The 15230-nt window shown below is 50.4% G+C and overlaps 6 protein-coding genes across 6 annotated transcripts; 4 read left to right on the top strand and 2 right to left on the bottom strand.

Annotated features, from left to right (window-relative positions):
* Positions 1-789: 789 nt before the first annotated feature.
* Positions 790-2419, bottom strand: N7459_003235 (agmatinase; the record flags this gene model as incomplete). Its single annotated transcript, XM_056942419.1, has 7 exons — positions 790-874; positions 935-1244; positions 1306-1523; positions 1592-1813; positions 1886-1969; positions 2033-2220; positions 2282-2419. 7 exons carry the CDS (start codon positions 2417-2419, stop codon positions 790-792), a joined length of 1245 nt encoding a protein of 414 aa, XP_056802302.1.
* A 1212-nt stretch (positions 2420-3631) lies between these two features.
* Positions 3632-5642, top strand: N7459_003234 (uncharacterized protein; the record flags this gene model as incomplete). Its single annotated transcript, XM_056942418.1, has 7 exons — positions 3632-3852; positions 3942-4255; positions 4307-4396; positions 4456-5082; positions 5139-5213; positions 5272-5399; positions 5463-5642. 7 exons carry the CDS (start codon positions 3632-3634, stop codon positions 5640-5642), a joined length of 1635 nt encoding a protein of 544 aa, XP_056802301.1.
* A 1366-nt stretch (positions 5643-7008) lies between these two features.
* N7459_003233 (MATE family efflux transporter) lies at positions 7009-8642 on the top strand (the record flags this gene model as incomplete). The annotated part of the gene is made up of 2 exons (XM_056942417.1): positions 7009-7639; positions 7708-8642. The coding sequence occupies 2 exons, from the start codon at positions 7009-7011 to the stop codon at positions 8640-8642; spliced, it is 1566 nt and encodes a 521-aa protein (XP_056802300.1).
* A 1029-nt stretch (positions 8643-9671) lies between these two features.
* Positions 9672-10463, top strand: N7459_003232 (uncharacterized protein; the record flags this gene model as incomplete). Its single annotated transcript, XM_056942416.1, has 1 exon — positions 9672-10463. The coding sequence occupies one exon, from the start codon at positions 9672-9674 to the stop codon at positions 10461-10463; it is 792 nt and encodes a 263-aa protein (XP_056802299.1).
* Positions 10464-11572: 1109 nt separating this feature from the next.
* Positions 11573-12759, bottom strand: N7459_003231 (CRAL/TRIO domain protein; the record flags this gene model as incomplete). The annotated part of the gene is made up of 2 exons (XM_056942415.1): positions 11573-11910; positions 11967-12759. The coding sequence occupies 2 exons, from the start codon at positions 12757-12759 to the stop codon at positions 11573-11575; spliced, it is 1131 nt and encodes a 376-aa protein (XP_056802298.1).
* A 259-nt stretch (positions 12760-13018) lies between these two features.
* Positions 13019-15201, top strand: N7459_003230 (DNA-directed DNA polymerase alpha subunit POL12; the record flags this gene model as incomplete). Its single annotated transcript, XM_056942414.1, has 4 exons — positions 13019-13341; positions 13405-13596; positions 13665-14967; positions 15028-15201. The coding sequence occupies 4 exons, from the start codon at positions 13019-13021 to the stop codon at positions 15199-15201; spliced, it is 1992 nt and encodes a 663-aa protein (XP_056802297.1).
* Between the last annotated feature and the right edge of the window lie 29 nt (positions 15202-15230).

The raw sequence follows: 15230 nt of genomic DNA, 5'->3' as shown, positions 1-15230 counted from the left end.
AGCTAACAAAAAGAGGTCTCGGGTGATCTAGCCCATGCTGTGCCGGTGCGAGATGAAGGACTTATCGATCAGCGCGCCGCGTTGATCCACTCCCACATAATATTCACGCCCTTGACCCGTCCAACGCCATCGTCTGCTCGGACTCGTGCCGGTTCCCTGCCGAAAAGGCTGCTCTCACAAACCGTAAAGATCAACGGTCCACCGATCGTTTCAGAAAGTGGTCATCTCCACAAAGAGGGCATGGACTGCACGGTTGACAGTGAGCTCTGAGCTTCAAATACCGAACAGCCCTTTGGCTCCGTTCTATTCTGCGAACCGATGGGTCCCACTTTGACTTTGCACAGGGATTCGTTCCTGCGGTGGCTCTCTTGGTAAGAAGAATTTACAGCGATGAGACCAGGCAAAGTGTTGGCCCAAAAAGCTCCAGGATTGTTGCTTCTCCTCTATATGCTACATGTAAGGTCAAGTCTTCAAGATGGTCATGGGTCAAGATCATCATAATGGCAATTGATATCTACATGAGAGACCAACGACTTACGCCCCTCCACATACTCGGTTAACTTGCCCAGGTGCGAACTGCGAACTCCTTCCTCAACGCCAAGCATATCGACGGGTCGAGTCCACATAGCGGACCAAGCTTTACTCTCCTTGCCCTTCAAGTTTCCTATCATCAAACGGCCGTTACCTATACAGTCCGCTTTGAGTCGCCTCGCCTATCATCAGTTCTCAGGCATGCTGACTTCCACAAGCATGCCATGCCTACTGCATCACCCAGTATCAGATGAACCTTTACAGTTCCTGCGACTGGCCGATAGACAATGGCCCCTTCTTTACCATCATAGTAAGAATCTCGTACAACACATCAGCGGCGGCCCTGCGGGAATAGAGTCAGCTTCGTCAATCCCGCCTGAAACATCGGCAACGAAACACGAACATGGTTGACAGCTCCGCATTGGTGTCGTAGGCCGGTGCGACCTCAACAATATCAGCGCCAATGAGATTCATCCCATCAAGGCCGCGAATAATAGTCCGCAGCTCACGCGTGGACCAGCCGCCAGTCTCAGGCGTGCCAGTTCCTGGCGCAACTGTACTCCCATCGATTAGCAAGTCGCCCATCAATGCCCGATGGAATGTCGGTGGGAAGCACATACAAGCCGGATCCAGAGTGTCAATGTCAATGGACAGATAGACGGGGTTTTTGGTGCCGACACGTTCCCGGATCTTCTGGATGATGCCGTCGGTACCTGCAAGGGAAGAAAGCTTAAGATGATGCCGGGTAACCTGAATGGCTGAAGATTCACATACCAATGGTATCTATCTCCCTTGCTTCGACGATCTCGAATCCACAGTATCCGTCGTTCTCATAGTCAGATGGGCCCGACAGAGTCGTCCGGATCCCCGCGTGAATGTTGGTGTCGTTCCTCAGCAGGCCTTCCATAGCGGCGTGGTAGAAGTATGTGCCGTGGTTGATCGAGGCGACTTGGCTTGGGGAGCCACCGAAGACCTTTGGCTTCCACGAGTCCCTAGGACGTCATCCAGTTAACCTTGGGCTTTCTTGCTGTTGGACTCGACCAGATCAGGGACATCTTACAGGTGACTGTCAAAGTGAATCACCGTGACCGGGCCATAAGCCTTGTTAATGCTCCGCAGCAGGGGCAGAGTGATCGTATGGTCTCCTCCCATGGTAATAATGCGAGGAAGGGTCTTGCCAGCTTTTGAGAGTCCCGATTTTTCCGAGTTGCTGAAGGGCTTCCGCATCAGCACACTGTTGTGCCCCTGTTCTATTTGCTTAATCGCCCATTCATTGTCGTAACTGGATGGGAGTGCTTCGTGTCAGCTGTGCTAATCGACCGTGGTGTTCGTCATTCCCGGGCGTGCGACGTACGATGTAACCGGAATATCACCACAGTCCAAGATCCTCATGTCACTGTCAAACGGGTTGGCCTGAAGCGGCACATTGTAGCCGCCACTGGGTGCGAGTGTGTTAGCATGGTGTTGTGCTCAAGTCAAGCCTTGGAGGATCCCGGCATACTAGAGGTTGAGACGACGAGAGCCTTGTCTGATACCACTCGGACCGAAGCGCGCACCGGGTCGATAGGATGTGCCGGTGTCGAAGGGTGCGCCGAGGAAAGCGATATCGTATTTCTCGGCTTCGCTGGAGAGGCATGGGAAGTATGGCAGACGGCCGAAGGTCGAGATTCCAGAGAACACCGAATCGGCCTGATGAGACCACAATTCAAGTTTAGCGATGTTCCGAAGGAATTCATTCCAAGATTCGCACCTGTGTGCCGCCGTCTCCTGGCAGTGTGTTGTACCAGAGTCCTTGATGCGGTCCAGCCAGAGGAGCCTGACTGTGGTCTCCATGCGCTGCGGACAGCGTGGAAAGAGTAAGAACGCACACAGCAGTAGCGAGCATCATGGTTCAGTCCAAAGCAAGCGACAAAATTCCAACCTCTTCAGATGTGTGATACTCGATGTAAATAGGACCGAGCCGGGCTATATAGCCCCGGCGTGTGAGCAAACCCGAACATCTCTTTTTACTTTCCCTGCCGATACAGTATACACGGGACTCAGTGATTGCATCATTATCGCTTGCCCTTGCCGCTTCTCCTCTTATTGTCCTAATTCAGCGTTCCCCGATCGCCGTGGGATCCATATCCATGCGTATCGAACGAGCTGTGCAGTGAGGTCTGCAAATACATACAGTACAACTACGGTGGAGTATATTTGCGTTCCTGCTGCTCCGGCTCTATCGGCCTTCTCGATTCGGAAATATCACTGCGATCCTTCATAACGGGGAAATCTAGACTGGGCTGCGTGCCACTTGATGCAAGTGGTATGAATTGGCCAATGAACTAACCTCATAGACGAAAAGGGAAGGCCGGGGGAGAAGTGCAAGACAAGGATCTGGGGATAAGATACGGTCTACATCCATGGCTTCCAGATTAATGTGTGCCTGGCTTATCGCGTGGAGATCATTGGCGGCGATTTCTTGAGCGGAGATCCCTTGCTCTGCATGTATTCTCCGACAACGGATGACGTGTTGATCAGAACATCGGGGCCCCGCGGAAACCTATGTTTTTTTTTTTTTACCTTTCTTTTTTCTTTCTCCAAACTCTCCAATTACGCAGTCGGGTGTCTTATCTATTCAGAACACTGCGTTGGATTGACTTTCAGCCGTATACGCTCAGGCCATGGTCGATGTTGGGCTCGGAGATAAGAAGTATACCTAGGTGTATTCCGGTAGACGTCGGTTGAGGACCTAACTATCACAGACAGTGACATAACAGGGCTAATTTGATCTACATACATTGCTCGTAATCCGAAGCAGGTGCGAATCTACTGGTTCACCTTGTGTTTAGTTTGTTCGCGTAGGCCAATCGAGTTACCAGACGTCACTGATAAGGCTTGTCCCTGTGTTTGGCGCTTACCCAAGCCCACAGAAGTAGAAGGAGAGGACAGCAGTACTCAGGGGCGAGATTATCTTTATATCAGAGACTGGCTCTTGAATTAGACCTCCTGGGTCGCGCTGTCTCAGATACCTCTTGCCATCTACCTATTGCCTACACCTTGGAATATATGCAGCATAAATCAGCTCGGACAAGGGGGTATAACAAATCGAGCGACCATTATGATTGAGAAGCAGATCGACGAAAAGTGCCACGGACATGACACAAGCATTCCTAGTGAGCAAGGACAGACTCCGATCGACCTGGGCACCCACGTTGTCTATGAGCCAGCTGTCGACAACAGTGGAATCAGGCTTCATCCACAACCTACACCGGATGAGTTGGATCCTCTGAACTGGTCTAGTCTTCAAAAACACACGATTCTGTTTATTGTGATGTTCAAGTGAGTATCAACATTCTTTCTGGGAATATGCGGCTTCGAGAACATTTACCCCGTGAATCCACTAACATGCGTTGAACTTCTTCAAACAGATACTTTCTATTCACCTACATTACAACCACCACTGTACCATCGTTTGCCGAAATTCAAACTCAATACAAGATAGACTATTCTCAGGTGAACTGGACGGTTGCCATTCCAGCCTTGGGATTGTCTACTGGCCCTCTGATATGGTCCTCGTTGAGTGACATCTATGGGCGACGAGTCATTTTTCTAGTCGGAACTATCATTGCCTTGGTATCAACCATTGGCGCAGCAGTGGCTGATACTTACTCTGGGTATATGGCAGCCCGATTCTTCCAGGGATTTGGTGTGAGCCCTGCCTCTACAGTTGGGATGGCTGTCGGTATGTCTCTGGCATGGATATGTTGAAGAATTTCCATTGCTAACAACCTAGTGAATGATTTGTTTTTCGAGTATGAACGAGGACAGAAACTGGGTTTGTGGGTACTGGCAATCGACTCAGGCCTTCTTCTCGGACCGACCTGTTGGTTTCTTCATTGATTGCTCTCTGGATAAATAGTATGCTAACGGATAGTTCAAAAGTTGGCGGGTTTCTTAATGTGGTCAGTGCCGCGTGGATCAATTGGTTTAATGCCATTCTCTTCGCGGCGTTACTGATTCTGGAGCTGCTGTTAATGCCTGAGACTCTATACCCGAGACAGCAAATGCTGCTTTACGCCTATGGAACCGACAAATCTGAATCAGATGGTACAGACGTGGAGAAGAATGCCGGTGGAAGCCAGAGTGCAACGTCCGCATTGCCGGCAAAAGCCTCGATGTCAGGCCTAGCGCGCACCAAAGAGCTACCATTTGTGAACTTACGTCCCATCCCTGGCATGCGCCATCCAAAGCCGTGGGATTCGATTTTCCGATTTGTGCTTACCTTCCAATTCCCCACGATCGTGATTGCCGTGCTTGGGTACTCTTTTGTTTGGTACTGGTGGATTCTATCGGTCATTACCATGGTTCCAGCGGCATACGCAAGCTACACTCCACTGATCCAGGGGTTACTATTTTTGGGATTATTCTTGGGGACAATAATATCGGAGCTCTGTTGCTCAGGAAGACTGAGTGATTATATCGTCAAGAAGTTGACCAAAAACAATGGCAACGTTCGTGTCGCGGAAATGCGGCTATGGCTGGCATATCCTGCTATTGTGGTCACCGCAGGTGAGTCTCTTCGTATATGTGCATATTTCTTTCCACAAACTTACGCCTGAGACTAGTTGGGTCAATTGTGTGGGGAATTAGCCTCGACAAGAACTATCACTGGATAGTCGGCCAAATCGCATTCTTCCTTTGTATGTTGTTTCCATACAGGCAAAACGCGATGAAAAGCTGGAAGCTGACTATAAACAGTTGCGGCAGGAATCCAGGTTGGCAACACCGTTGCGAGCAGCTACATCGTCGACAGCTATCCCTTGCAATCTATGAGCGTGGTGACCTTCTACGCCGTATTCCTCAACTTGAGTGCATTCATCAATCCGGTATGTCTATCGCAAGCAAATATGTGAAAAGAAAACAACTCACTTTTTTCGACCTGTCGATAGTTCTTTATCGCTTCGTGGGAAGCATCTGTGGGGTGGACTTGGACTTTTACAACACAAGCGTTGATTGTACTCGTCGCTGGTGGTCTGGTCATAGGAGTTTTACACAAATACGGTGGCTGGATGAGAGCCAAGGCACCACTGCCTTCCTGGGTCAACCCAGAATACGACATAGGTGCCTAGGCTTTCTCAGACAGTTGAATGGCTACAAGCCCTCGTGGGCTGACAAATATAAACAATGATCCTAATCACAATTGAGATTCTTCTCTTGGTAAACCCCACGTTTTATACCGGCCCTTGACTTGGAAGGTATTCGCCAAGCATAATAACGTGGATTCTTCTAGAAATACTGCGGATGATCAACATGTTGGCCACACGCCGGGGATTGGGGAGGCCAATTAACCGACGCGAGGCTATCGTAAGGACTTGGAAGATAAGGTATTGTCGATCTAGGGGTCATGGTTAGCCGGTCTTCGATGACGAGATCACTGGAAAGGCTGTTATCATTCTTTCGGACTTCTATCCGAATATGACCGCGGAGTGGAGGTGCGTCCCACATACATACAAAATGGCGCTTTTCCTGTTGTCATTACTATCGTCCTTGTGAAGGTTGGTAGACTGTGCAGGTATAAGAGTTGTATCGAATCTTAGACGTAGTCCGCTCTATGAGGCTGGAGTGAAGATGGTTTTGCGTAGGAACATACAACCAGCATGGCATAGAGCAGCAATGGTAAATCAGATTGGTTCTAATGAGACAGTGTACCTATGCACCGCTGAATCTGACCCACGGCTGTTGTGTCCCGGGGGGGGTCCAAAATATATACCCACAGCTGCGATAGGCTATCACACTCACCTGAGGGTCAAATGGAACTTAGATCGATAATGGTCACCTGTACGACTGAAAGGGCCTCTGCAATAACTTGGGGTTCACCTACTGGGGCGAAGCACGTGATGACGCTGACCTTCCTAATAGGGATAATATCGGGAGCGCCACTGTTCCGCACGTCTTGTAGATCAACCCCTCTGATAAAGAATCTTTCCAAGACATGTGTCATGTATTCTTCAGATCACCTATCTTGGTAGCATTGTCTTCAAATGTAGAATAAATGAGACGCCTGTCTTACTATAACCCCTATCTTTCACGAACGGCTTGCGGTCTGGAATCATAAAAACTCGGTATTTCCCACACATCCGAAGTGGGACCCTGGGCTGAGTGTATGAATTACATCAATTAAGACATGCCACGCAGCAATTGTGGAGCTCTACGCACAGCAGCTCCGCCATGTTTCCTATTCTGTCGCCTTGAGCGGGGAGCATCCCTGCCGGAAGGAAGAAGCGTAGATCCTTGTTGTAAATTACCCGTATAAGCTTTGAGAATTCCATGCTTACGAGATATAATTTACTGTTGACCTCGAAATCATGCGCCTTGCATCATGCATGAGCACACAACGCTGTATACAAAACCCCAGAACCTCTAGCGATTCCTTCATCACCTTCTGCTTCTCAAACAAAGTTTCTCCCAATACCCTCCCTTTCACGCACCACCAAAATGTCCAATGCCAATCGCAGGGGCCACATCGGCCCTGTCAATGGACACGCGAGTAGCGAGCCGCCTAATGAATACACCTCTCTCCTTCCACAGCCCACTACCGAAATCGACGACCCACGAAGTGACGACGGGTATTATGAAGAGACCACTGGAACTTCGTGGATCAAAATCCACCCTGTCTCTGCCGAGTTTTGGATTTTATTCAAGAGTTCAATTCCGGTCATTCTGGCCTATACATTGCAGATGAGCTTGCAAACAATCACTGTAATCATCGTCGGTCATTCCTCTCCGATGAATCTAGCTGTGAGCGCATTCTCATTAATGTTCGCGCTGGTCACTGGCTGGATGATTGCGCTCGGAGGAACCACTGCGCTAGACACTTTAGCCTCATCGGCATTCACTGGAGGAAATAAGCATGACCTGGGAATCTTGCTTCAGCGGGCATTCTTAGTGCTTGGGGTCTTTTATATTCCGGTGGCACTTATTTGGGCCTGCTCTAACCCTTTGTTCCTGGCCCTTGGTCAGGATCCTGAATTGTCTTATCTTACGTCTCAATATTTGACGTGTTTGATCCCTGGGGGGCTGGGATATATCTACTTCGAGATTATGAAAAAATATCTACAGGCACAAGGTATGTGTTTTACCCCTGGTGCTTGAATGGAAGGACGGTCTTATTTTTTTCTGATGCTTTGACTTTAGGGATTATGAAAGCGGGGACATATGTCTTGATATTTATCTCGCCATTGCACGCGGTATTGACCTACCTGTTCTGCTACACATTCAAGATTGGATTATTTGGTGCTCCACTGGCTGCCAATATCTCATATTGGCTATCATTTATTCTCTTGGTCCTCTATTCAAGATTTATCGCTGGCTCGGAGTGTTGGAGTGGATGGTCTCGGGAGGCCCTCAACAGAAAGAATCTATGGACATTCTCACGGCTGGCACTGCTGGGAATTCTTCATATCGGCACTGAATGGTGGGCATTTGAGATTGTGGCTTTGGCTGCTGGTCGCCTCGGGACCATTTCACTTGCTGCTCAAAGTGTCATCATGACCGCTGATCAAATCATGAACACAATTCCCTTCGGTCTCGGCGTTGCCACTTCGTCCCGTGTCGGCAACTTGCTAGGCTCGAGGGACACGAAGGGGGCACGACGTGCGGCGCATTCGGCTGCTGTTCTCTCCATTGTATTTGGTGGCATTGTGCTTGCGATACTCATGGGTACTCGGCACCATTTTGCGAAGATTTTCAACGACGACGCACATGTCGTCAAACTAACATCTGAAATTATGCCTTTCGTCGCGCTCTTCCAGATTGCAGATGGCATGAACGGCAGTTGTGGTGGAGTGCTGCGAGGGATGGGCCGACAACACCTAGGTGCAGCTGTCAACGTGGTGAGCTACTACTGCTTTGCTCTACCCCTCGGCATTTATCTGGCATTCCAGGGAGGCTTCGGACTCAGAGGTCTCTGGATTGGTCAGTGTGTCGCACTCTACTGCGCCGGGATTCTAGAATGGATCCTTGTGGCATGTAGTCATTGGGAGGAGGAGGTACGCAAGGCCTTCCAACGTATGGACTCCCATGAGGCAGTCCATATAGAGGGTCCTGGGTCAACTGCCGCAGAGGTTTAAAATTGGGATGAAATATTAGATTGTTGTGTCCTGCCCGGGGAAGGCTGCAGCATATGCTCTGCCTATATAGAAGCAAAAATAGAGAATAGTAGGAGCTTCTTAGCAGAGTTTGCATCAGAGTCAAAATTTAGTTCTCTGCCATTTAGCCTCCCAAGAATCCCTTCGTCTCGAACACTAGACGTAGTGCTATCTGCGATTGGCATGGCCAGGGTTGCCCAGACAAGATTGGCCCACCGAAGCGGGTACTAGCGGGAACACCTAAGGGTGGGGCGATAACCCAATTGTGATTGGTCAGATTGCCGGCCCTGAGCGCTTTCCGCAAAGCTTGGCATAGCCTTAAAATCGTGGCATCGTCATTTATACCAAAATACACCTTCAATGAGCGTAGAAATTGCGAGCCAAACCCACCCCTGAGACGAGCCAAGGAATAGCGATCGCGTCGCATTCCAGTTCTGGTCTTAATTTTATTTCTAATCACCGCACACAGGATCGCTAATCATTATTAATGGACCAGAAGCATGCCCCCGTAGTTTCCCACATTTCTGTTCCTCCTACTCGACTTTCTGGTGACTTATTTATACGCTTCCCCTTTGTGATTCTAATTCTCATTTGGTGATTGATTATTTTGCTCTTATTCGCATCTTTTCTCCCAACTCGAAAGGCCTCGGGCGAACCTGCCTTAATCCGCCAGAAAATCATCGTCTCTTCCACCAGTCGTCCCTTGCGAAATCACTGTCACTTGTTGTCTTATTAGAGAATATCTATCTATACCTGCACAAATTACTGTCTGTATACTCCCCAATTCCAGTGAGTTTAAGGTTTTTGTTCTTTTTCCTGTCGCTGACTCCTCCAAAGATGTCGAACACAGAGATTAAACCTAGACCTTGCCGGATCCCTCTTTACCAGCTCGTCCTTTCTCAAGACACTATCACAGACGACATCCTAAAGAATAGATGGGAAGGACATGGAACAGCCGAGAGTCCCTATATAGTTGACTGGCTGCATCAAGATCCACGCGATCCGCACCAGATGCAGAATTGGCTGAAGTGGTCAATCACCCTTCTTCAGGCCGCCTCCTTCCTTTCAATAACGTTCGCATCATCCTCTCTCTCCGCCGCCAACCCGCAAATTCAAGAGCACTTTGGCGCCAGTGCTGAGCTGGTAGTTGCTGATACCTCGTTGTTCGTGCTCGCCTTTGCCATTGGCCCGGCCGTATGGGCTCCGCTTTCAGAGCTCTACGGTCGCCAGGTGGTCTATTTCCTCACATATGGTCTGACCACCCTCTTTGCTGGTGTAGCTATTGCCAGCCCAAACATTGGAGCCTTGCTTGTGCTCAGGTTCTTCTCGGGCGCATTCGGATCGTCCGCAATCTCAAATGCTGGTGGTGTGGTCTCGGACATGTACACGGCTCGGGATCGAGGATTGGCCACTATAGCCTTTATTGGGGCTCCATTTTTGGGACCCAGTCTTGGTCCAATTGCGTGCAATTTTTTGGCAGTGTCTAAAGGCTGGAAATGGGTTGCAGGGCTCACTGCAATTTTCAATGGTGTTGTCTTCCTGGTTGGGATATTCCTCATTCCCGAGACCTTTACTCCAATTCTATTGCAGAAGCGGGCCGCCAAGCTGAGCCAAATAACTGGGAAGGTCTACCAGAGTCGACTAGAAGTCGAGAATGGACATCGTTCGACCGGTGAGGTATTCACAAAGACAATGGTCCGCCCTTGGATTTTGCTCTTTTTGGAACCGATCGTGCTGCTATTATCTCTCTACATGGCTATCAGTAATGTTCTCACAACCCAACCCTCGCAGATACACTGCTAACCGTCCGACAGTCTATGGAACAATGTATATGGAGTTTGCCGCCTTTCCGATCGTGTTTGGAGAAGCTCAGAATTGGCCGCAGAGCACATCAGGTCTATCATTCCTTGGAATGATGATCGGTCAGATTCTAGGATGCACGTACTCAGTCTTGGACGACCGTCGTTACAAGGCTTTGGCCGACCGTACCGTTCACGGCCGTCCCCCACCGGAGGCACGACTCATTCCCGCAATGGTTGGTGCAGTAACCTTGCCTATTGGTCTGTTTTGGTTTGCTTGGACGAATTTCCTAAGCGTACATTGGATTGTCTGCGAGCTGGGAACAGGGCTGTTTGGGTTCTCCCACGTGTCTATCTTCCTCAGTGTGGTGAATTATCTGGTCGATGGCTATACATTCTATGCAGCTTCAGCATTGGCAGGAAATGCTGTCATTCGGGCCCTTTTTGGCGCGGCCTTGTAAGTTCTCCAGACTCTTTTGCTGACTTTATCTACGCGTATACTGAGATCCTCCCAGTCCTCTCTTTACAACGCCAATGTACCATAATCTAGGCATTCACTGGGCTTCTTCCATTTCTGCCTTCTTGGCCCTTGCTTGTCTCCCCTTTCCGTGGATCTTCTACAAATATGGTCCGGCCATACGCCGTCATTGTCGATATGCTGCAGAGTCTGCTCGCCAGGTAGATGCCATGGCCGATAGAATGCGGGCGCAGGCCGAACAGAAAATGGCTAGGGAGGTGGAGAGCTCGATGACCAAGACTGACGGTCTCAGTGCTTCCAAGAACTAGGTTTTTCGAGATATCCTTTGCCGATCAAGGAATTGGGGCAAATGCGAAGAGGGCTCAGCATGTTGAGACAGGCACTGTCGACCAAGTTTTACCTGTGCGTTCCGTTAAAATCCGTATTGATTCTATTTTAATTAGTGTTTCCATCGTTCAGCCTATATCTAAAAACAAGGACATATGTGATATATGTACGTCTCGCCAATATCAACCCGAGAGTCATTTATGAAGTGCCAGTGGATGCAGTGCACATGCCGAGCGAGATGCAAAAATTAACATGTGAAATGCAATGCGGGAGGAAAGAATCCGGATGTCAGATTCGGAACGCTAGAGCTAGTTTGAAGACTCGGCCTGTTCGTTTGCAGCGCGCTGGGTTTGAGAGACGCTTGGGATATTCTGGCCTTTGAGGTAGTTCTCAAACTCGCCTATCTGCTTCCCACCCTGGACCCAGCGCTCGCGACGGGCTTCGCGCCGCTGCTCGGCCAGTCTGTTCAGGGCAGGCCAGTAAAGTGCGTGGTCGTAGCGGAATTCGACATCTCCACCGACCGACTTCATGAGATGACCCGGAGGAACATGCTGGCGAAGGTCCTCATTGAACTTGAGCTTCTCCCGAGTACGGGGATCAATGAAGGGTGAAATTAACTTGAAGAATCCCGAAATGACGAAAGACACTGCACAGAATGGATCGTCAGTTGACAGTCTAGAGAGGGATTTACAGCGTCCTTACGGTTAATTACCAGAGCACGTCCAAGTCTCTCTGGGTAGTGGTTTTGGAGAATATTCATGGTCTGCTTAGCCTGGCCAATTGAAGCATTCTGGCCAGACTTTGTCTGGTTGAAGTCGACCAACAAAGTCAGCGTTTCCTGGTCAGGGCCCATCAGGTCAATGAGTCTCTCGAGCATGAAGACAAGATGTTGAACTTGGCGGTCACTCTTTTCGGTGTTTTGGTTCGAGGGCAAGAGGTATAGACACGGGCGGCAATGGATATCAAAGCCCAGAATAACCTGCTTGCCAGTCTCATTCTCGATCGAGATGTAGTCCGGTGTCAATTTCTCCATACCATACTCCCGACGCCAGGTCAGGGAGCTTTGGATCCGATCCTCGGCCTCCGAAACGTTCCACTTCGTCGCGCGCAGATATCGAAGAAGGCATTCGCGAGTCAACCACATGCGCTCATCATCGGTGATTGGAGCAGTCGGGGCATTCTTCTCGGACGTTGTGGGCACAGTGGTCCAGGAGGAGACGGTCTTCAGGACAGCCTCATATTTGGCTTTTTGGTCCGGGCTTAGTTGTTCAGGTGTCTGCGGTTTGGCGGTGTCGAGCGGTTTAGGGAATGGCTTTTGGATGAGGCCGTCTGCTGCCGACGTTGGGAGGTCCAGATCAATGGGGTTAGGGGATGAGATGGGCGCTGTCTCCGTCTGACCCTCCGCAACAGCGGGAGTGGTGGCTTCGGGCTTCACACTGTCGCCGTTCGTAGGTGCCGCAGTTGCGGCGACCGCGGCGGAATCGTTGGCCGTCATGGCGGACTTGTGGTAGATTTCACGGTTGGTACACGAGGTGTCTGAGAAATTGAGCTGGCTCAGGAGCTCACCGAATGCCAGGACAACTCCAGCCCAGCGTAATTGGCCACAAGGCTGATCGTCAGGTCCACCGGATCTTGGAAAGCCGCCATATTACTTTTCCTGGAACTGCTTATGTCATCTACGCGCTCACGCGTCGCGCGTCTCTCGCGGCGTCGAACACTCGACCAACTAACTCCCTTGACCACACCGAGCAACCATGGAGGGCACAGCGGCCGAACTTAACGAGCTCTTTGTAGCTTCATATCCCGATGGCCTGCCGAAAGATGTTCTCGCCGAGCTCCAATCGATCCTGCGGGTGCACTCGATCTCTGCCGAGGAACTCTTCTACAAATGGGAGTCGTACAGCATCAAGATGGGCGAGGAGGTGAAATTGAACTTGGACACAGTGCGCGCATTCAAGCAAGATGTACAGGAGGCTCTTGAGCGCGAAAGTCGCGGCAGAGCTGGTCGACAGACGGAGAAGAGGGCCGCTGTTACCGCAACCCCGCGTGCTGCGGCGGGTGCTGATATGTTCGGGATGTATGGCGCAAACCAGCACAGACTTCTTGAGGCATAAAGCTGATCGTACCTCCTTCGTTTCAGGTTGGATCAACTGACCCCGAACGCCTCGAATGCTCGCTCTATGAATGGAGTGAACGGTTCGGCAAAGCGCAAATCCGACTTCTCTTCTCCCACTGCCCCGAAAGTCGGACGAACTGACACAAATGGAACACGAACACCAATGGGTGCAAAAGCACCAATTTCCATGGCCAACGGTGCTGCTGGGGGATCACAGTACGTGATGCATTCGGCAGCCTCAGCCAGAGCCAAAGTTACGATCGAGTCACTGACAGAGTATGTAGATCTGTTTCATTCGCCGAGCGACCGAACCCGGGCCAGACTGTCGAGACACTCAATCCTCATCTTTCACTTCCAGAAACGCCAATGGCACCCTTCTCTGAAGCTCGCATCCGTCCGACGGCCAACACGGATCTCAAGAAATTCGGATATAAACCCATGGGCATGCGTCTTTCAGAGGCATCTGAAATCTTGGATGATCGTATTGATGAATTTGCTGCTATATTCCAAAAACACTACAACTCAGAGGACCTTACGTTTGGGAGCGCCGCTACTCAAAGTACCAGCGAGATTATCGCTGTTGGCCGCATCGCCTCAGATTCTCTGGAAGGGAAGCTGAACCCGGCTTCTCTTGTCCTGGAGACTTCGCGCCGCACTGGTGCTGGGAGACGAGTTCCTTTGAAGGTCGACTCTGTGCCTTCTTTGAACTTCTTCCCAGGCCAAATCGTGGCGCTACGAGGAATTAATCCCTCCGGTGACTATTTCACTGTGAAAGAAATCCTTCCCATTCCTCTATTGCCACCTGCTGCATCTTCAGCTGTGGCTCTCGACAATATCAATGAGCGACTCGACAGTGGTGACGCTAACCCGCCGCTGAACACCATGGTGGCAGCTGGTCCGTTTACGGCAGACGACAACCTGGGTTTCGAACCACTCCAGGAATTGTGTCAGAAGGCTGCAGACACCTATGCAGACGCACTTGTCTTGCTAGGACCGTTCCTGGACATTGAGCACCCGCTGCTCGCCTCTGGTGACTTCGATTTGCCTGATATCAAGGGTCTCGATCCGGACACTGCGACTCTTACCACAATATTCCGACACTGCATTTCAGCGCCGCTGGCAAAACTTGCAGCCGCTGTTCCAAGTATTACGGTAGTGCTTGTTCCATCCGTGCGAGATGCCTTGAGTCGACATGTTTCATGGCCGCAAGAGCAGCTGCCCAAGAAAGATCTCGGCCTTCCGAAGCAGGTTCGTATGGTCTCTAACCCTGTCACACTATCATTCAACGAGTGTGTCGTTGGCATGTGTTCGCATGACGTGCTTTCGGAGTTACGCCGCGAAGAAGTTCTCCATGGCAGACCTGCCGAGGGTAACTTGCTCACCCGACTACCCAAATATCTCGTGGAGCAGCGCCACTTTTTCCCTCTCTTTCCCCCGACGGGTCGGGCGAATCTTCCCAAGCCCGGGTCTGAGAATGGCCTAGCGACTGGTACCATGCTTGACTTGCCCTATATGAAACTGGGCGAGTGGTGGAATGTCCGGCCAGATATTTTGATTGTACCCAGTATGCTCCCACCATTTGTTAAGGTATGCTGGCCTAGTATAGCCCTCGCCCAATCCGGTATCATCGTGCTCATTCCATTCTAGGTCGTTGATAGCGTGCTTGTCATCAACCCTGGCACTTTGTCCAAACGCCGCGCTGCCGGGTCTTACGTTCAAATGGCAGTCCACCCACGAGTGGTCACAGATGAAGAACGGGAGCAAAAGCAACTCGATCACAAGCTCTACGAGCGAGCCCGAGTAGACATCAACCGAATCTAAGAGTGGGCAAGTTGTACAATCATATCGCA

The sequence above is a fragment of the Penicillium hispanicum genome (assembly GCF_028827665.1).
Source record: "Penicillium hispanicum strain IBT 35686 chromosome Unknown utg000003l_segment0_segment0, whole genome shotgun sequence".
In the NCBI taxonomy this organism is placed as follows: Eukaryota; Fungi; Ascomycota; class Eurotiomycetes; order Eurotiales; family Aspergillaceae; genus Penicillium; species Penicillium hispanicum.
Note: the sequence above shows the minus strand (reverse complement) of the source record. Positions and strands in the feature narration are given on the sequence as shown.